The sequence below is a fragment of the Hippoglossus stenolepis genome, chromosome 15 (assembly GCF_022539355.2).
Source record: "Hippoglossus stenolepis isolate QCI-W04-F060 chromosome 15, HSTE1.2, whole genome shotgun sequence".
Classification (NCBI taxonomy): Eukaryota; Metazoa; Chordata; class Actinopteri; order Pleuronectiformes; family Pleuronectidae; genus Hippoglossus; species Hippoglossus stenolepis.
Window position 1 is genome coordinate 14,223,068 of NC_061497.1, and position 22,391 is coordinate 14,245,458.

General features: G+C 41.1%; 1 protein-coding gene across 1 annotated transcript in view; it reads right to left on the reverse strand.

The window, feature by feature from the left end:
* Positions 1 to 22,391, reverse strand: part of jade2 (jade family PHD finger 2) — a 160,382-nt gene that overhangs the window by 101,447 nt on the left and 36,544 nt on the right. Inside the window, exon 4 of the mRNA XM_035178002.2 lies at positions 7,551 to 7,708. Coding sequence (XP_035033893.1) covers positions 7,551 to 7,708 — 158 coding nt within the window. The remainder of the gene's footprint in view (positions 1 to 7,550; positions 7,709 to 22,391) is intronic.

The window sequence follows — 22,391 nt, forward strand, 5'->3', positions numbered from 1 at the left end:
GGTGAGAAATACACCCACTGACCCTTCATAGCAATGTGGTGATGCGTTGACAATAGTGAATTTGGCTTTGTCGAAAAACTGACAGGTCAAGTCAAGTCATTCATCCAAGTCTTTGCTGTAGGTAACGAGCCGTTAGCTCATCTCCTCATCCATCAGGTCAACAGCCAATCAATCTTTTTACTCAGCAGTTCATAGAGTCTGGCTGCCATTGAAGTCATAATTTGTACTGCGTCAGTAAAGGAGTTTTAAGACATGCACCCCACAAAATGTCAGGACCCAATTTTCCTGAGAAGAACTTGCACGAGGCAGGACAGGACATATAAATTCCGCTGCTGGAACCACTGCGTTTTCGTTTACAGCATATCAACACCAGCCTTTATCATCAAAAGCTCTCCAATGTCATTGTTTTTCTTTATTTTACAAGAGGGCTGGCGGGAAAAGTTCCAGTAAATGTTGGGAGCAACTGCCTTGGATATCTGGGTTCTCACACAGTCAGTCAGGAAAATATTCGGAGTCTAGTACATGTCCGAAAGCGACAAAGATATTATCGCATCAATCAATCACATTCACTGTATTAAAACATCTAGGAAAGCAGTTAGCTATTCAGCCAGATCTTTTTCTGCTCCCTGACGCTATGCCCATAATCACTCCCTGTTTATCATAGTGCATTATATTTACTTTACAACATTTTAATTTAAGTTGTACAAAAGCTGGAGGTCTGGCTACTCAAGATAACAGTTTTCATCTACCTTGTATTAAATATGAGCCTTTGTGCTTTTGATTCTGGGAGATCAATTTGTTTTATTTCGTTGCTCAAAGGAAAATGTGATGAAAAGATACTCGACTACATTTTCTATTTGACTATTTCAGATGTAAGAGTGATGCAAGCTGCAGTTGTGGGTGCCCTAGTAAGTGTGTTTCCTTCAGCCAGACATGAATTCATGAATTCATAATAATGCACAGAAAAGTCTTCCATTTATCTGTTTCTATTTATGTTTTTTCAATTTTATCCGTTTCAAAGCATCATACACATGTATAAGCAAACCAAACTGTCGATTGTTCATTGTGCACAACAAGGCAGATGATGCTGCTCTGACTCATCTTATTTATCTGATGAAGAGCTGTTTTGGAAAGATCCGAGTGCATCATGGGTGAATTTCAAAAAGCCGGTATGGCTGCACTGGTACAAACACTAAGACGAATTGTGCGCACATACAGTTAATAAGAACTTTTAATAATTCACACAATTGATGCAGTTAGACCTGATAAACCCCTGAGGAGCTTTTTAGTCATCTAACCACCACTCTTCCCCTTCTCCCCTCCCTGTTCTATGTCTGTCATTGATGTTCTTGCATCAGGGCTTTTGTCGTGGCACTTAACTGGCTATTTGTCTTCATCAGATAAGTAGGGAAAGCAAATGTCAAATTATTCAGAGTGTTTCTAACGGTCTTTCTTCCAGAAAAGAATTCAAGATTTTGATCGTTTTTCCAAGGAGGAAAATGAAAATGTCTTTCAAGTGTCTCACTTTGAAGGACTGTACAAGGCGTACTCAAATATATTACTCCAAGTTCCACTTCTGCCAAATTTCCAGTGCCACAGGTACAGACAGGACATAAAAATAATTGAAGAGCAAAAAAAGATGTATTTCATAATGGGAGACATGACACTTTTTTAACTCGGCAGAGAAGCGGTGATTTTCGGACAGAAACACTGACAGAAAGTGTTCATTATTGAGATGACTAGGATTTACGTTTTTCACCATATTTGTAGTTGAAAATACAGATTTCACTACATGCACTTCTTTTGTTGATTTCACAGTTATTCTGCTGGTTGCTTGATTTGACAACTTCAGCTAGTTTTCAACTTTTAACCTCTGAATTGTTTTGACCAGGTCCTTTCACCTTTTTAATTTGAGTCACTACTTCCATTAGCATTCGTGTTTACAGTGGCTACCATCAGTAATAAGATATATGACATTAAACTATTAAACAAGAATGTGTCAATCGCAATGTCTGTTCGGACTGATTTTGGGGTTATGGCAGTTCACTGACTTATCTATGAGAAGTCAAAGAAAGTTTTTCCCCAAACAGATCATGAAAATGAGATCAAATTCTGTTCTTAGCATTCCTCACTGAAACCAAACACACTAATGAGCTAACGTGTGGATTCCTCTGTCCCATAATTGCTTTTGATAGTGTTACAAATTCAGAACAGCTATTTAAGGCAAACTTGCAAATAGAAAAAAACATTATTCCACTCAAAATATGAACAAGAGCCTTGGAGGAGAAATCATAACCAGCAATAAATGAAAATGTCAAGGTACAGTTTTCAGATTTTAAATATCACTGAAGCTTTGCAATACATGACATTTAAACTGTCGTCCATCTCTGCAGATATCGGTCTCCTTCTCTTTATCCGTCTTACTGACCTGGGACTCTCTTCAATCCATTACAGTTTCAGCACAGAAATCCTGGCTTTCCCTTTCAGACGATTTACTGATTCACTTATACAATGTGAGGGTGGAATTTAACAACATGGGTTAAGTCGCACAGTGAATGCCCAGCTTTAATTTCATGTAAAGGTAACAGTTGGAACTAGGCATTTAGTTGTGATGGATGAGGTTAGGGTATCGGGCTAGGGAGTGTCCTCCCAAAGATGTGAGAGTGTTTGAGTGTATGTTGCATTTGTATATATATACACAGAAATTGCCTGTTTAATCAGTAACAACCCATGGTTTTACATATTGCATTTTCTTCTGTAGGAATCTATTCAAATTGTGTTGGCTGGCACTTCCTGCTGTAGCTGCACCTGAATGCAAAGCTTGGCATGTGTGCATCTCTGAAATCCTCATTACAACTCAATCAGTTTTACTGGGGAACGTCCAGAACAATTATAATTTCTAATTCAGTCTGAACCTGCTGAGCACAAAGTCTTTCAACTCCAAAATGAACATCTTACTGTTTTTCCAGCAGCACTGAACTGACTGTGATGTAATACTGTTCAGCATTTGGCAGCTGTCAGCTTGTAATAACACATGCAGACTAATAGTCAAAATGGACTTCAAATTTTACTTCCCCTGTCTGTCAGTGTATGTTTGATTGAGTTGTTATATTTTCTATACAAACATGCTTTGAGTACTGGTACAAAAACTTAAAAAATCTGCAGGTGGCAGAAAAATATGGAGCCAAATAATTGCTGCCATAAGAACCATGAATAGGTTCAAGGTTTAAAGAGACAGAATCTATGTGAATTGTCTATGTTTACTCTGCACATCCATACAATCAATGTGTGTCTTTTAGTTTTCCTCTTTGTGTAGTGTACTATGTGCAGATTGTTTAAGGCAGAATAAACCCAAACCAGTTTGTATTAATTGCAGTAGTTGCCTTAACAGCCATGTTAATCCATTGTCAGTGTTTACATCCCTCTTTGAACAAGGCTTGAAACTTGTTGACTGAAGTTTACTTCGGCTGTGCAGAATCTTGCATGAATCATCATGCATGAAAATATGTGCATTTATGTTTATATTTTACCCCAAAAATTTCAATATATATGTTTTTTCTTTAAAAAATGTTTACCGGCCAATTTATCGGTATTGGTCATTTTTTTCTCCCTAATGTCGCTATTTGCAACGGCCCCGAAATACTGTATGAGTCAGGCTCTACTTTACAGAAATGTGATGTTTGTTCTCCAATCAATAACTTTAAATATTTCAACTCTGTTGTTTACTTGTAGGTCGACCAAGCAGTTGAGCGATGTTCCAAAGAAGCACTGCTTGTACAATCTGCACAATCAATCTTTTTGTCCAACAGAACATGAACCACATGGATAAGGAGACTCTCCATGTGACTCTCCCTGTGGCCACAGCTTTACACGCCATTTAAAAAAGAGCCTGCGTGTTCAGCCAAACCACAAACATCGGCTTTACACTCACCGACTCGGCCACCGGTCCGAGGGGAAAGAAATAAAGCAATAAATAAAACAACCACTATCTCCTTTCTTTTATTTTGTGAAAAGGCAGAGATCTTCTCATGTGTATGTGTAATTATTTCCCTCTCTGGCTCGGCGTTGTCACAGGGGACTGAGGCTGTCGAGCCGCTGCCAAAGCCCCATTCACTGTCTGCACATAGCCAGTGTTACGCAACGGCTAATTACTTCCACTCGGCCCCGAACAAAACCGTGGAGAGGAAGAGGGAGAGAGAAAGAGAGAGAAAGGAGCAGAGCAAAAAGAAAGTCATAAAATGAAATAGGCAGGGGGCCAGACGAGAGGACAAGCAAGAGGAAAGTCAAAAAGGGAAAGAGAGAAATTATAAGACAGGGGACGGAAAGGTAGGATGTAGAGACCTAATGAAACAAGTGCTGAGGGGAAAAAAAGGGATCGGAGTAGATGAGAAGAAGAGGAGAGAAAGTAAAGGACAAAAACAAAGGAAATATAGGACAGGGAGACTATCTTTCCCCTCTCTATGCAACCCCTCTTGCGTGTTTTGGTGAGGGAAGTTGCAAAAGAAAGAAACATCAAACCGTGACGACCTCTTTGCCACCCGCCACAACAGTTTTACTACAAAAAAAATCACGCAGCAGCCAAATATGGTCCAAGGAGAGAGGCGAATGAGGAAGAGGAGTGTTGTCAAAGCCAGACGGGGCCCGCAGCCCTTTTTCCTCTCCAACAATTTTTGGAGATGATGTCATTATTCATAGAAAAAATAAAAAAAATTGAAAAATAAAAATGTTTCTGCGCCTCTGGCCTGACGAGACTGAAAGGAGGAGGGGAAGGTGGGAGGGGCAGAAGGGAAGGCAGGGAGGGGGAGAGATGTAGAGATGAAGATGTCGAAGAGAGAGGGAGAAAAAAAATGTCTCTGTATAAAACAGCGTTGGATGAGGATGGAAATAGTTAAGAGATAAAGGGAAAAAGAGGGAAGAGAGGGAAAACTAGCGCAATTCTACTCCTAAATTCTCAAAAATCACTTTAACCCTTTGAAAACTTTACTTATAACACAATTTCAGTACTTTTATCAATTGTTAAGGTTTATTGAATTGCAAAACTGCAAAATGAAGCTTTGACTGAAAATTGTTGTTGCCATTTGACAGAGGCAGGTTCAAGTTTTCACCCATTTCCAGTTTGCTTTGATTTCATATTGTTGCCCCTTCTCCAACTGAGAGTGAGTGGATGGATGGATTCCTTAAAATTCCTACATTTGGTGTTTTTGACATTAACACCCTCTATTATTAATAAGCAGCCCAACTGCTTTGCAACATTTTTCTTCTACGGAGAGTGAAAAAAGGCTCAAATTTGTGCTACCTTGCCGCTTATTTCTTTCTTGTCAACCCTGTTTCTTTACCTCTAACTCTGAAAAAGGCATCATTTCCTGCCTGAGAATACCGTTTCCTCTCACGGATTCTTCTCAACCACAGAAGCTTGTATAGGTAAAAACCAAGGAGGTGTCGAGCATCGCTGGTGATTTCAGCCTGAACGTAACAAAAACGCAGGATGAGGAGAAGAAGAGAAAGAGGCAGCGAAAGAAAAAGAGCCGCATTGAGATGACAGACAAGGAGAAAGATGAACAAACCCATGTCAGAGACTCTGACAGAGACCATCAGCTCCGTCACACTTACATTAACCCTCTTCTCCTCTATCTCCTCATCTATCCATCATCACTCCATTTCAACATCACTGTATATCACTTCATCATTCTGTCACATATGAGATGGTAGATAACCCCCTTTCATCCATTTATCCCAGCTTATCTGTGCCATTTTCTCTTTCTCTCCTAATCTGCTCATTCATCTCTCTGCCTTCAGACTGATAATTCTCTTAACTAGTGTTTGTGTGTGTACACACGTCACAAGTGTCTATTGGGAAAAATATCAATAAACAATATGAACAGAGGGAGCGACACATTTATCCTTTCAGAACCATATAAATGACCCCGATTTCTTTTTTTGCTTTCCCTTCATCTTCTGCCTCATTAACACCCTGAGGACATTTTCCATTTTTTGTTTTTCTATTGTAAAAATTCCATTTCTCTTTTCAAGTGAAATTAATTATGCAAACTTATTCTGAAGTCAAAGATTCATTTCAGACACTCTGGTTTCCTCATGAATTAGTTTGAAATGTTTATTGTATGTTAATCACTTTTTAATCATATTTGATTGATTAAAATGTTTTTTAACACAGTGTCTCTTTTCCAATATAGTCCTTTAACTCAAAGGAAGGGAGACAAATAGCACAAACGGCCTCCATCGATGTGGCTTCATGTCTCTAACAGCCATTACCAGGCAGTCTGGGCAGTCATTAGTTCCTACAACGCCAAACCAACTGTACTGGTATGTCAAGCAGCTGCAGAGACACTACAACATGCACAGAGAGAGACAGACAAACTAATCTACAGTATGAGAGTGAATGTAAGTGGGTCAAAGTGCATGCCTGCACACATCTGCCTACCAGCTTGATTCTGTGTGTGTGTGTGTGTGTGTGTGTGTGTGTGTGTGTGTGTGTGTGTGTGTGTGTGTGTGTGTGTGTGTGTGTGTGTGTGTGGTGTTCAAGCATCTTCAAAGCGCAGTTTGAGGGTTAAGACTACATTTTAAGGTTCAGGTTGGATTAAGGTTTAGTTTTGATCGTTGTGGTATATCAAAGATTTTCCTAGTGTGCGTGCGTGCGTGCGTGCGTGCGCCCAAGGAAGTGCAGCGTCAAATTTGGAGTGATTAGGACAAACTATATGTTTAATATTAAGAAACCTTAAACAAAAAGTGACCACTGCTCTGTAGCAGTGGTGGCTGGGGCTCATCAACGCAAGTGAACAACAGCGTGTTCACTGCAGCGAGTCTCCAGTTCATGGTTCTGCATATTGAGTCGAGCTTTACCAAACTTTGAATAAACAGGTGAACAACGCTTTGTGCAGTAGCAGTGGCTTCAGGGTTACTCAATTACTGCAGGTCACCTTTACAGTTTCGTAAAGAAAGCAGCAACCAGCGTCACCACAGGCCAAAACAAACAGCCCATTCCAAACAGACAGAGTTTATTGTGCAGTTTATTTATGTAAATGATTTACCCACTTTTAACTGCAACTCAATGTTTCAATGTCATTTTCTTTAATAATCCAAAATGTTCAAGAATGTATAAATGTTAAACTTAGAAAGAGAAAGGTTTTGTTTCATGATCTCAACTAAAACTTTTCACATCTTCTTCCATCTCAGCACACTGGTTTTTCTCACTTTTATCAAAATCACTGCAGTCCATTTAATTTAGAAGGTCGTTTCAAGAGATTCTTGTGACCGTGGGATCTCCTCCAGTGTCTCTGTGTTTATGGAGGTGACATCATGTCTTTGTGTGCTACAACCACAGCCAACAAATAGCAACCTTCTGTCTGATTATACAACAATGCTGCTGCACAAAAGCACAATGACTACAACAAAGTGGGTTGAGACTCTGCCTTTCACTGACATGGAAAATGAAATGGAAATCAGAAGAAGAATCATCTGTGGTCAGTGACTCACTATTTAAGTCTTGTATGAGTTGATAGCTGAGTGTGTTCATGTAGTTTTGTGAGTCCTACCTGACCACAGGCTCTGGTATAGCCTCCAGGTTGGCAGGGACCTGTACTCCCTTCTCCCACTCTTGTCTCCAGGGGTCTGAGAGCACGTAGAAGTCATCCGGGCCGAGCTGGGCCGAGTCCGGCAGCTTCATGGCCGTGATGAAGTCTGTGCGAAACACCTGCACAGTGGGGAAGGGAAAGAGAGAGGAAGGAAGGAGTTTGGTTAAATGGTCCAAATACAGTAAAGATGAACTGTAATCTAGCACCAGTTTGTCATCAATGGGGGATTGAGATGAAGAGGAAGGAAGGAATGAGATAAGGAAGCAATATGTACAACATGTACATTTGCTGCTGTGGTGTGTGTGACCAACATGTGATTTGTAGGGGATGAGGGGTGAACCCATCCCCTTTAAACCAAAATGACCAAAAACCTGCATATTCTACAATCCCCTCACCCTGGAGTGTTTGTTTGAGCAGTTTAGTTTCCTTTCATTAATGCTGCTTACTCAATTGTGGGATCTTTATTTTTAAAAGTTGAAACTGAACGGCATAGAAAAGAAAAAGAGGACAGCGCTCTTTGCCGCGCTCTTTGCCTCGCTCTCCCTCTCTCCCACACATCCATAAAGATTTTACTGTCTTTGGCGGGCAGGCAAGATTCTGCATAAACTTGGTAGATGCCGCTTTCACTACGTTCATTCACACCCTGCATGTGACACAATAAATCACTCTCTGTGACCGACGTCTTTATGGCACCGTTATGGTCAAGATTAAAAAACAGATTTTCTTCCATCATTCCTGGGAAAGACAAACACAATTAAGTGAAAACCCTTTGGAATTTTTTTTGAAAAACATTTTCCCATGTGTTTAAAAGATGATGAAAATTGTAGCCAGATGCTAACTGAGACCCTGCACATTTAGAAAGGAAGCCTGTTTTCACAATGATCCATTTCCTGACCTTTTTGTAAATATCAGTTGGTTTTGGTTGCACAGTGACCAGTGCTTTTATCTGTCATCACTGTGTTTTTAGTGGCACAAATGTACTGCAGCATTTTAGAATTTCTTTATTTCTTCTTCCTCACCATTGTTGGCGTTCTGAAACTCAGACACAATTTGATATCACAAACAGGTGCAAATCAATATCCTGGCCTTATTTTAATATTCCTAAGTCCTATTAAAGACACACGGTGCAGAGACTAATATTTCATACTGATTTCATACTGTTATTTGCATTAAAGGAGCTTGTGCTGACATTACCTGTCCCTCTTTTGTATTTTATGTACAAAATTTCAAGTGCAAATCCAAAATCAAAGGAGACAACACAGAGCAGCTGAGGCAAAGTGACAGGTGATCCACTGTTGTTCATCTTTTCTTTAGTCCCTCTTTTGTAAGACTAACAGAAGAGATGTGAGGAAGAGATGAGAGCGAGCGTCAAATAAGAATCACCTGCTGACTCATTAAAACGATGTGTACACTACGTAGGTGGATTATATATTTTTTATATTCTTTGAAGACCTGAGGGGGTGGGTGTATTCATGCAGACGCAATCTGCATGAATACACTATACAATAATGTGAAAACACACGCACACACACTCACGCACAGTCGTTTGTATTTCTATAGTTATGAGGAATTATATTATTTAAACTTTATACTAATCTTAACCCCAATCATGTGTTATCTCTCAAAAGATGATTTAAGTTGTGAGGACTGGCCGAAATCATAGATACACATGTAGACACACACACACACTATATTTTTTGTATATAGTCAAGGGCATCTGAACACACATGTAAACACAAACAGAAAAACAAGCAAAACACACACACACTAACACACACACACACACACACACACACACACACACACACGCCAAATCAACTGTATGACTTCACTCTACATTTTATCATTACATTCTAAGCCTCCTTATCCCTGCCTTATTAGCTCTTCTCCTCCATCCCACTCCCTTGCTCCCCCTCCATTAATCTCTCCATCTTCCCTCTTTCCACCCCCTCCTTCTCCCCCTGCCCCTAATTTGATTGTGACCAGAAAAAAATGTATCCAAAATACAAAAACCTGGTAATGAGAGAAAATTGTGAGTAAGGAGTCGTCTTTGAACACATGCAGAGGTGTGCAGGAGAAAAGCCAAAAATGCAACACCCCCAAAAGAAAATCTGAGTCTAACTATTGTAAGTCAAATATAAAGTTAAATTTGACACCTACATTCGGTAAAACCAGATGTTGTCGCCAAAATCAAATGAGCATCTTACTTCAGGAACATAAAACTTTCTCTACAAAATCTTCCCACTAAACAAAATAAGATTTTAATGTACAGGATCAAATCAAGGTAATATCTGATCCAACCACTGAGTGAACAAAGAATTTGACTCAGAATTCAGTGCTTTTGGTTGGTTTTCAAAACGTCTTGCAGTTTGGTACCCAAAATAAACACAACTCTGTAAAAGAATCATGACGAGAGATGCGGAGGGAGGGTTAATGGAGAGGAAGCAGCAAGACAAGCAGAAATAAGCTGAATGTTTGTCTGGACTCTCAGAGGATCTGATCTTTCTGACCAGACTACTGGAGAGGAGAGGAGAAAAAGGAACTGATATTAATTTAAGCTGGGGGAGAGAGAGGGGGAGAGAGAGAGAGAGAGAGAGAGAGAGAGAAGAGAGAGAGAGAGAGAGAGAGAGAGAGAGAGAGAGAGAGAGTTGTTACAGACAAGTATATGAAAAAGACATATGTAAAAAGCAGGATCCTGGCTTCTGCTACTGGGCTTCCTCCACCGTCTGCCAGCAAGTACAAATAATGCAGTGGACGTTTGTGTACAACTGCAAGTGTGTGTTCGAGTGTGTGTGTTCGAGTGTGTGTGCATTGTGTGAATGATCATATGTGTCTTCAAGTTTTGACCATCCTTTCTCTGTGTGTGTGCAACTGCATGAGTGCGTGTTGAAAAAGCTTGTGTGTGTATGTGTGTATTTGCTTTAGACAGTGAGCCAAGGCCATGATGAATCTTGCCTTCCCCTTCAGGAAGACAAGAGGAGGACAGACACAGACTGAGGGTGATCCACTCCTCCTTTATCTTTTCTTTCTCCTTCTCCACTACAACCTACATTCTCTCACTTTTCACCTTTTCTTCATGCAGAGGAGGAGGGAGAGGAAGAGGAGGAGAGGAGAGTATATCAGTTTTATTACTGTGTGTTTGTACAGGAACGACTGCAGCTAATTAATGTCTGGGAAACACTATTACAAGCTCCTGCAGTTTTATGTTATGCCTACTTTCTCTCTCTCCCTCTCAATCTCTCTCTCTACCTCATCTCCATCCTGCTCTCCCTCTCATCCACCGCTCTCTCTCTTCTTCTTTTTTCCCCCTGATGGATGGCAGGCAGACAGATGGAAAAGGATCATTATAAAAAAAGGATGACAGGGCCAGGTAGGCAGGCGGAGAGTCGGGACACGTAGAGGGCAGACGACGAGTAGTCACCGTTTCCAAACTGTCGAGCAAATTTGTCACGAAATATAAATAACACAAATAAGGTGCGTTTGCCTCAGAGTTCAGAGAGTCCGAAAAACACACGCAGAGTCCTTCAAGAGCTGATTAGATTTGAGTAACCTCGTTATCTTCTGCAGAGTCACTAAATGTCGTTTGTATTTCATGCAAAGAGAAAAACAAAGAGAAGCACTTGGCTGTATTTTCAAGGAAAAACTAATGAAGACTTATTTATGGGAGTGTGACAGTACAAATGTCATTTCTGGCTGATTTTGCCTGACAGAGCCTGAAGCAGCCAAGGAAACTCTTTCAGTAATTACTCAAAAGAAAAGCATTTCTCTTTCCATTTATCACAATTTACTTATTGCTGGAAAGATCCTCTGCATCCATCAGCTGTAATAACTTGGTTTCCAGGACATCTGATTGAATTTTGCCGTTTCCACACAGCTTTCCAAAATTTGATAAATCATAATTTGCAAACGAAATATTGAGTGGATGCCCGACTCCCATAAAAGAGGGAATGACACAGTAAATTTGCAGCAGACAGACAGAAAATTCCCTCCAGCGCGCGATTAATTCAAATGTCACCACCGTCGTCCATTGTGTTCTGCTGCTCTTGGCCATTTCAGTCGGTTGCTCATCGGTTTGTTTATGCATTCCCTTTTATTTTTCTGCTGCAACGCCGTGAAAACACCTAATTATTTCCTAAAAACGCCGCAGCGAGGGTAGCTCAAAGGCAATCGCTTAATTTACTCCTTCTACAATTATCCACACACCAGAGACGGCGCCAGCATCTGCCGCTCGCTTCTCTGTAACTTCTGAAAAAAAAAAAGGCTGGATCATCCGACAACATCAATGAAAACTTTCGCTCCGAATCATGATTCAGCAACAGTCGAGGTATTTTTTGTTTCTGTCTGGGGAGATCCTGAGCTGCATTATTTCCCCAAATGCTATAAATGTGGCGCTCATTTGCATTTCAATCACTCAAGGTTAGTTTTGTGTTCCGTCATCAGTTTGGGTTTTGCTTCACATGCAGTGCGGCGAGTGATCAATGACCTCTCGCTGGAAGTGAGCAGATGAGATTCAGCTGCTCAGCCGAGGTTCCATGGAAACTGTAGTTGGACATTAATTTGAGAGGCAGGGAAACACACACACACACACCTACACACACTGTAGAGAGACACACAAGCAGCCAGGGTCAAAATAACACAACCGGTGTCTCTCGCACAATCATACACACACATAGACATACAAACACTTTCCTCTGGCCAGTCAGGCAGTATATCAGTATGCTGTGTAGAGTTATGGGCTCTATGCATGCAGAGCTCTCATTAAGTCCAATCTAGATCTGGACTGATGACATGAGCAGGGGCTGTGGAGTGTGAACTGTGTGTGTGTGTGTGTGTGTGTGTGTGTGTGTGTGTGTGTACACTAGCAGGGGGCTGACAGGCGGACAGGCATTAATACTCAGGCATACTTAAGGAGAGCGTTGTGTTTAAGAAGTTCTGTGTGACTAATTTTTACACTGTTAGAAAAACTACCAGCAGCACTAACACTACCTCAGTGCCACCACCAGAGCTGCTACTACTGCTGTCAGTCCCAAGATACATTCTGAGAGGTTGTTGATGCAGCTTTTTATCTGATGTGGCTGAATCATCAGGAATCAAACTGAATGGAAGTTAATCAAATATATGTATTTTTATGGTATTTTCACACCTGAAAGAGTTTCATTGTTTATCAACTGGTTCATTTCATTAATTTTGTTGCCACTGCAAAATTTGGGTCGATTGGTCTGGACCATGGTCAGAGGCACCTTTCACAGCTTTTATTTTGCTTCAGGCTAAACTAATAAGTCCAAAGTTCTGGACCAAACAAGGTAGTTGTGAAAGCGCCTTTAGTAAATTGAAAATCAAATGCATTTGGGAGACCAACGCTTTTATCCAACCCTACTTCTAACGCCACCATGGCAATAGTTTATTAGTAAAAGTAATAATGACATAATAATAATGAAAACTTGCATATTGCTCTTTTCTTCACAAATATAATATGGATAAATACAAAAAATGTGCTTCATGAGACTTCATGAAAATTCTAGTTTAACATTGCTAACTAATACATTTCCTCTGTCTCCACCCAACTACTTATGCCACCACTGCTGCTTCTGCCAATAGCAGCACTACTCACCCAGCCACAAATACTTTGCCTATAATGATAATAAAAATGTAACTACTACTCCTGCGGCTGTATATATTATAAAAAGGTCAAGTGACATTTCTGAAACATCCACCACTACACCTTGTATAAATTCTACAGTAATTGCACTTTTACAGCAAAAATGAGTCACAAATGAAGCATCGGAACCTGTAATCATTCAGTAACAACCTTGTTTGTGTAATGTCTGAGACTGTTTTGTGGAGTATCAAAACAGAGTATCTGACCATCCATGGAGCGGTGATATATTAGTACTGAGCTGAACAGAAACCACTAAGGATGAGGGTGGACGTCGCAAACCAGGAACCAACCACACACACACACGCCCACACACGCCCACACGCACATGCATGAAAGCTGCATTTTCGCACGGACTCTGATTTAGAAAACACAGGTTAAAATACACAAAAAGAGAAATAACACAACTAAATGTACACTCACGTGGGGACACTAACACACACATGCACACAAGCATATACTTGCACACACTCACACAGGTGCACATGCAGCCTCCCGCCCACATAACAGACCTTGTTATTATGATGCTGCTGGGCCCGTTTCCTTGACGCACAGTGACAAAGTGCTTCATGAGCCTTTTAAAGGCCAGCTGACATCACACACACACCTTCGTTTGACTCGCTGCTGTTTATCTTAAAAAACAATCAGCCTTGTTCGTGGACGACTTTGAAAAGGATGAGAGCGCTGACAAATAAAAAAAAAAGAGAGGGAGAGCGAGGAAGCTTCTCTTTCCCTTCTCATGCCGCTGTTATTATTAGACTGTGAAATTCTGGCAAGGCCGCCTTCGCTGTGATTACGGATGCGATATTTATCAGCCCCCCATAAGGTGCAAAAGGCCCCATAAGGGCAGTGCGAGTTCAGCTAAATTTACTGAAGGTACAATGACAATGTCACATTAGCGCAACATCCAACTACATCAAGCAGCACAAAGCAAAACATTATTATAGTTTTGTGTTGATTGCCAAAAGGTCACTCATAACTACAGTTGCATAATTTGTATCCAATAGTGATTAACTTGTGTAAAGGAAAGGTGAAGATGTTTTTATATAGTGGCTGGTGTCTGGTTGTCATGGTGATGCTGCAAGCTTTCCACTGAAAAGACATCAATCACAAATAGGGACTGTCAGAGCAGGGATGGAAAGATGAGTCTGGTTTTTATTTGGATGATGGTTAATCTCAATCCTCAACATGGTCTGATAGAACCGGACCTGAGCAAACCAGCAGTCCCACTGCAGATCTGTCAAAGATGGGCACCAATAATTCATCTATTGACCTTTTTCTGAAGAGGACGTTATTTAGATTATGATGTTATTACATTTTTACATAACAGCAGTTACAGAGCAGTCTGATTATGACGTTAAGTGACTGCATGATAATGTCGCAATATTCTGCAGAAATAGGAGGTTATAATGCAGTTAAGACGTATACATGTCTATATAATGCGACTAATGTCAGAGTACTCCACATGTCTGAATCGAATACTGCTTATTCCAAGAATGACATTAAAATGCTGTTTACATGCAAGTGTCTTATTATGAGTATTGTATTAATCTGGTTAATATTATAATATTGGAGTCCATGCAAACATTGTCATTGACGCCATTCAAAGTCAGTAAACATCTTCACATGAAGCATCTCCTGTAGACAGCAAAGACCCTGAATAATTCAAGTATCTAAGTGATGAAATACAGAACAGAATCCATGCATGATGTCATGTTGTATTCTCTGAGAGGACCTAAAACAAAAGATGTTTTAAAAACAAGAACAGAGCAGAAAATGCCTGAAAAGGTGCCAAGTACAACGAAAGCCAGAGTTTGCTTATAGCTAATTTTCATCTTCAGTCCCTGGGCAAGAAAATGTAAAAGACATAACAATTCAACATTTAACATCAACAACTGACCAAATATATGAACAATTCATCACATATAAAATACACAACATAGTCTCTTGTCATATATTTCTTAAAAAACGGTTGAAGAAAAAGGTCAACGATCACATGAGTGATATATCTTGGGCCATGTTTTAAGTGCTGAGGTTGAAAAATTTTGAGTTTGGAGAGATGGAGATGGATTCGAGCATTTGTTTTTAAAAATTTGGGAACAGTTGGTATAAATGCGAAAATGGATACCAAGAAACAATAAAGCATTTCGGAAGTTAAGTTGAGTAACATTTCAAATGTATATAACATAGTAGGGGCGTGGGATTTTGACATTGAAATACATTTATAGGAAGAGGACGACAACATGACTCTGCTGAGTGAACTGTGAAGACCTCAGACACCCGCCTCAAATGGGTTTAAGAAATAAAGATCTAATATTTTTAAATAACCGACTGAAAAGAACGGTAAAAAGGAGCACATCTACACAGACCTGCATAAGAAATAAGAGGAGAAAAGAAACTCTGAGGTAAAGAGGAGAGGAGAGGAGAGGAGGAGAGGAGAGGAGAGGAGAAAAAGAAAGAAGTGAGAGGAAGAAGAGTTTTATCCCCCTCCAGGCATCATGGCTACCTGGCTCTCCACAGTGCGTCATGGCAGATGTCGACTCTCAGAGAGCGGAGGCTAATTTTAGCAGCCACATCAGAGAACAGGGACGGGCTCTAATGATTGGCTGCTTGGAAGGTCCACAGGACTCAGGAAGGAGAGTGTGTGTGTGTGTGTGTGTGTGTGCGCGCGCGCGCTGAGTGGGTGATTAAGAGTGAGAGAAAGACGGAGAGGGAAAGGGGTTGATGAGAGAATGACTGAATGAGAGAGAGAGCAATTGTGTGTGTGTGTGTGTGTGTGTGTGTGTGTGTGTGTGTGTGTGTGTGTGTGTGTGTGTGTGTGTGTGTGTGTAAGACAGAGAGCGACGGGAGAGCTCAGTGTTATTACAGTGACTCAGTGATTTCAACAGAAACACACACCACCACACTCCAACACACCTTCTCTAACATGCATCAAGAATCTTACAGCCTCAAAGCCTTTGTTAAAACTACAAATTTGACACTACGTCACGTGCACACGTAGCCCACCTGGTGTGATACATGACCTTCCTCCAGTATTGTATTCATGGAGGCTCTTTTTCACAAGGATGATCTCAACCAGAAAGATTCTCGGCAGACTGCACACCTCCTCCAAGGCCAAACAATCCTAAATGTCTGTCTGGCTCTTATAGAGAAAAATCTGCACCAACTTGTACAAACTCATTGATCTCAACAACATAAACTTGTATGGCTGTTTATGTCAAGATCCACAGATTATTCCCTAAGAAATTCAAGAAGATGACAAAAGATCTCATAGGTTTTTACCATCCTCTGCAGACAGAAGGGATACTGAATACGTGTCTTCCCCCTTACCGGATGAAGTGATTCATCTGGAGATTTTCTATTTTCCTGTTCTTCGATTCCTCCAGCAATGTACTCGTTGGTTTCCTTGCTGTCTCTGACATGACGAACAAATGTGAGAATACTGAGCTAGCCTTTTCTTTAAGCTAGCTGCTAATTTTGGCAACGTTTCCTGTGACGCACGTCTCAAACACGACACACCAAAGTTACATTGTGCAATTTCAGGTGTTCTCAGTGCGCTGTGGTTATAGCTTTATTCTACCTACAAAGATTCTGTGGGAAATATATCATTCTGTTACACTCACTTCTGAATCACAACACTGCACTTTACCATCTTGTTCATGTTTCTTTTCAACAACTGCAGCAGCCATGTTTTTCTTTATCATGACTCAACAGGCATCTGAAAAATGGCCACCTCTCTCCCATTTATTTCTCTACTCAAACAGCTGGACAGAGAGGAGGAGAGAGGGAGGAGCGGTGAGTGCAAGAAATGGGAATAGACATGCAGCATCTTTAACAGACAAGCAGCGTTGAATAGGAAGAAAAGACAACGGGTGGAAGAGAAAACATTTGGCTTGTCTGACACCTCTCAAAAGGTACCGTTTGAGAGAAGAGGGGGACAGAGAAGAGATAAAGACAGGATGTGAATGAGAAGAGGGCAAGCACGGAAGCTGAAAGAAGAAGGGATGCTGGAGAGAGAAGAAACGCAAGAGCAAATTCAACTGGCTGGCATCTTCTGCTGATGTTATCCAGGAGAGGCCTTTAAGAGCTCATATTTCTCCTCCATATTTTCTCTCTCAGAAAAACATGCATAACAAAAGAAAAGACGAATAAGGAAGAAATGTTTGATTCTAGTTTCTAGCAGAGAAACTGTCCCCTGTCTGCCAAGTAACTGCCCAGAGAACATAAACAAGATGGAATTAGCACATACCTCAGGTAGTCTGACAGTAAATGTCTATGGCATTTTAAAAACTTGCAAAGCATCTACTTTTACTGTTCATTCCCCCGGGACAAACACTTTGTATTTCAAACAACAGCGACCATCTAATATTCCTAAAAAATTATGGAAAATATAGCTGCACGAAAAGAAGTATCCATGTGGCTAAAATAAAATAAACACTACTTTAAAAAGTTTAAGTGCAATGAATTAAAAACTCTATGCTTCTCAAACTTCCTAAAAACATGGACATTGAAATTAAAAGTCTTATCAAAACTATAAAAAATGGAATCAAAAAAATTGAAATCCGTACCAAAATGGTTATAATGATGCAAACTCTTTGACAACCCACCTGTGATTTTAGCGCTGAGCCCTGAAGTGCAATTCAGACTTTTTTCTTTCGTACTCCTTTCTCCCCATTAATGGCGTCAGACATCGTTCTTATGGCAGCTTGTTCTTTGTGTGAGCGCTGCAGAACAGACACCATGCAGGGCAACAAGAGCAGAGGCCTGAAGAAACCTTTCAGTGCGCTCTCACTTCACCCGGCTTCAGCTCGGGACGGATGAGAGCGAAAGAGGCATAAAGGCAACAGTGGAGGGAGTCGCCGCTATTATGCGGAAACATTATGTGACGCCAAAGTGAATCACTCGCACTGACAGCCTTTACCGGCTCGCCACTTTTCAAACAACACAAAGGATTTGATAGGAACGTGAAAAGGATTTCCTCTTGCTCTTTCCGACAGTCCCCTCTCCTCGCTTAGAGCTGAAATGTTCACATCCGTAGCTATTAGCTTAGCTTCATACTGCCGCGCTCTGAAAAGGCACTCAGCCTACAATTTATGCCCCTCATTAGCGTGAGACGAGACAGTGAAAAGGTCCTTTTGAGATTTCCCTGAACGCCAGCTCCTCATCACAAGCCCTGGCCTGAATGATGCGTGGAAAGCGGTGGCGCTCCCCTCCACGCCAAGGGCAGGCCGAGTGCCAAGGCTCCACTCAAAGGTCACGCAATTAAGCTTTGTTCCCGATTCAATAAGGCTTTGACTGACTGACTGTGCTCCTCCGTTTGAGCAGATGTGATTTTTGGACTCTGGCAAGCTCGAACTCGTGCCCTTGGTTCATGTTCACAGTCAAAGAAGTGAGTCAGAGTTAGACAGAAGAATGTCAAAGAAAAAATAAAGGCAGATATGATTATCCATGTAGTTAATCTACAAATTTGATTCACGTATCAATATTCAGGACATAAAGTATCTTAGAGGTTAATAAGGAAGCTGGATTTTGAGCTACAGGCTGTCAGGGAAGAGCACTTCTCCTCAAATGTCCTTGAGCAAGGCATTTAACCTCCAATCTTCTTCAGTGAAGCTATTAAATATGTCTAACGTGAAAGACGGTCACCGTACTGGGCAGCTTGCACATGCTAAATCATGTATTAGATGGATGAAGAGCACAGCATTTCAGATATTAAAAGGTGTAACGGAGACAAACACCCACCACCCACATTTTAGTACAAAAACACAGACAACCGGATTGAACATGAGGCATGTAGCCCCCAGACTGCTCCAGCAGACCTGCTCAATAGATGCTGGGCTTTTACTCAACAGTTCCCAGGTGTGAGTGTGTGTAAAATCGTGAATTTGAGCTGAGATGTTTCCGAGAGAGGGCAAACATGCTCAGAAACCCCCCCCCCTCTCAATAAATGACTGTTAAAAAACTGGGTCACTGACAAGAAAGAGTGAAGGAGACTTAAGACGCAGGGGGGATAAGCCAATTTCCCCCCACAGAGGCTGATGCAAATATCATTCTTGCGTGTGGCAGGCTCCGGCGCACGATCTGGTAAAATGGCAAGGAGAGGCTGTGGGGAGATGTGACCCAGTTTTTGAGATGCGTGGCTGAAGAAAAAAAACACAAACAACCAAAACAACTACATGATTAATGCCGCTCCGCTCCGCCCCGTCTGCGTCTGCTGCAACTTGAGTCGGTTGTCGTGCTTTTCATCTGCAGGATCTACTAGTAGGGAACAAGAAAGTTGACTAAATGGAAGTCTGTCTGTCGCTGCAGGTGCAGAAGCTCAGCAGCTTTACATCAAGAAGACATTTCAAGCGAAAAACATCAAAAAAGAGAGACAAACTGTCTGATCTGCAGCTCGTTTTAACCGACCTGCAGTGTCAGCTGGGGGGTTTCTGCCACATACAACTATATTTTCAGTCAGTTTTTATTTACTCTTCTTTCACTCCTCTAAATTGCTCTGATGTTCCAAACACCACCCATTAGGTGCTGTGTCAAGCCCAAACTAAACACTACAGCTGCTTTCAGACATGCACTGATCTGCTCCACACATTTTCTTGATCTTGTCCTGCCAGCCCCGAGTGAAATGTCTGGAGATTGTCCTGGTGAGTGAGATGGCATGTCGATGACACACGAAACTGGAACAATACAAATATCTCAGAATGAAAAGGTGTCAAACACGTAGAACAAGTCGACAAAGATGTCAACTTGGAAAAACAAATATATTAAAGACTTTTTGGTGGTAAGGGTTGTCAAGAAAAATGGGGAATTTATATGTCAATTCCTGCCTCCTGCATGATTTACACAGGCGCCACCCCCTCGGCTGAATGATCCGAACACTTCCCTGTTGTTGGGATCGTGTCTGACTATGAAAATCTCCTGCTGCGTTCTTCATATGTGAAAGAACAACTCCAAAAAATGTCCAGACCCAATTTTCTGTATATTCTCTGGAGTTCATATCGAAAAATGGTTGAAGATAGCGACAGGTGTTGGTCTGCAGTCTTATAATAACACACCAACTTGTGTGCTAAATCCACATTAACACCCACTCTAACACTAAGAAGGTTCTGAGTCATCTGAAGTAGCCACCAGTCATTAAAGCATCAATTTCTAAAAGGGAGAAGAAATCCACTGTCAGACACTGGGATATATCATCAGTCTGTGATGCTCAGTCATTTTCAACACGCTACTTCACTGTTTTCCTCCCTCAGTCTGTCTCACCTGCTCCTGCTACAGTTAGTGATTCACCACATTCAAAGAAATCCCTTTAAACACAGAACAACTCATCTATCAAGGCTTTTCTGACTTTCACTGCTGAATGTCAATGTTCATGGTCCAGATAGATGCTTTGTGGCATTTGATTAACAGTCTGTATCTTTGCAGTCGACCACTACCAAACATTTCCTTACTACCAAACGTTTCTTGCACAATCTTTTCTGTCCTGCTACTTGTCAAAAGATAAAGTATTATCTTATTAAATATGTTCTTATCACTTATGAAACCAATGCTAAAGTATAAGTTGCTTGATGTTCCTTATTTTAACACAGGCAACTGGACTTCTGATATTCCCCCTCTAGAATGACACACAGCCTAAAATAACCACTTATTGCAACTTTATTGTCGAAAACTCAGATTCTTTTCCCTTTAAGTGACTCCAATACTCTGTCGTACATTGTGGTTGTATGGAGACGGGATTTTAATGTGAAGAAAATCCTATCCAAGAGTTCCATCAAAGTCATGTGTTGCACGATGCCTCAGAACTTCTCGAATTGCCACTGTCCTTGAAAACTGTTAGTCGGTGTGTGTGTGGGGGGGGAGGGGTGGGCGCAGCAGAGGCATGCAGAGTTGGCTGCGTTTGGGAAGTGATAATGACACACAAACACTTTGAACAGCACAGATACTGAAACCTGCACTGATGAAACAACCACTCTGAAGCACAGCAAAAAAAAAACAAGAGCAAAAAAAATAAATGTGGAAAATATGTTTCTGTGCAACAGTTCTAATAATCCAGAGCTTTACTTTTTGGTGTCCATCAATTAGCAGCGTCCTTTCCTGATGATCTCACTGTTTTCATTTCTGTCACACACTGTGATGTTCTTTTTTCCCCACCGAAAATCTATCCATAAAAAATCCAATTTATTTCTCACATGCACCACTCGCCTGCCATCTTTATTTCTCCTGTGGATTTCTCCAGCCCACAAGGTACAGTATCCAACGCTTTGATGTGCAGCCATGAACCAGTCACACATGACTGCAAATACAGTATGTGGAAATGTGCAAATGTGGAAATATGGGCGATCTACCCATGAAAGACAAACACACAGACTGACACACATATACTCACACACAGGTGATGAGTAACCAGAAAACAAACACACAAACGATGAAGACCAATGATACACGCAGACAGGAAGGAAAAATAAGTGCTCATGGGTGCGCAAATATTAATTTCCCTCTGCAGACAACACACGCACGCACGCACGCACGCACGCACGCACGCACGCACGCACGCACGCACGCACGCACGCGGCATCTGATTATTGTTTATTTTTCCCCAGGAAGTTTTCCGGCCAGTGAGTCGACCACAAACGTCACAGAACTCATAGACAGAGGATGACAAGTAAAACATTTTACGTTTTAGGCCACAACTAACTTACATCATCCATGAACATTTAGCAACTTTCTTTAGTTTGTTTTCTTAGTTTCAAAACTTAGACCTAAGTGTTTTTCACCTGAGGACAGATGTGTAAAACATCTATATCTTACATAGAACATGACAATATGAGAGTGTGACCATCAGTGGAATCCATTTACAGGTGAACCCGGTGAGCCCGGTCTGCAGGTGCAATGGACTGTGACGTAATTAAAGGGCGAAACAATGACTTTATGTATTTAAAGAGCAGGAATCACTGATATGTTGAGAAAACAAAGAACCTGTTTCCTGGAAAATTGTGATCTGGATTCACTTGAAATCGGGTTATTACCACCGCCATGGTTGTTATGTTTTTATTGCCTGATTATTCAAAACTACACAACTTGTGGAGGATGTGTCATGAACCAAAGAAGTATGTATTAAATTTTGGAGCCAAGTCGGATTAACTGGCGGATCC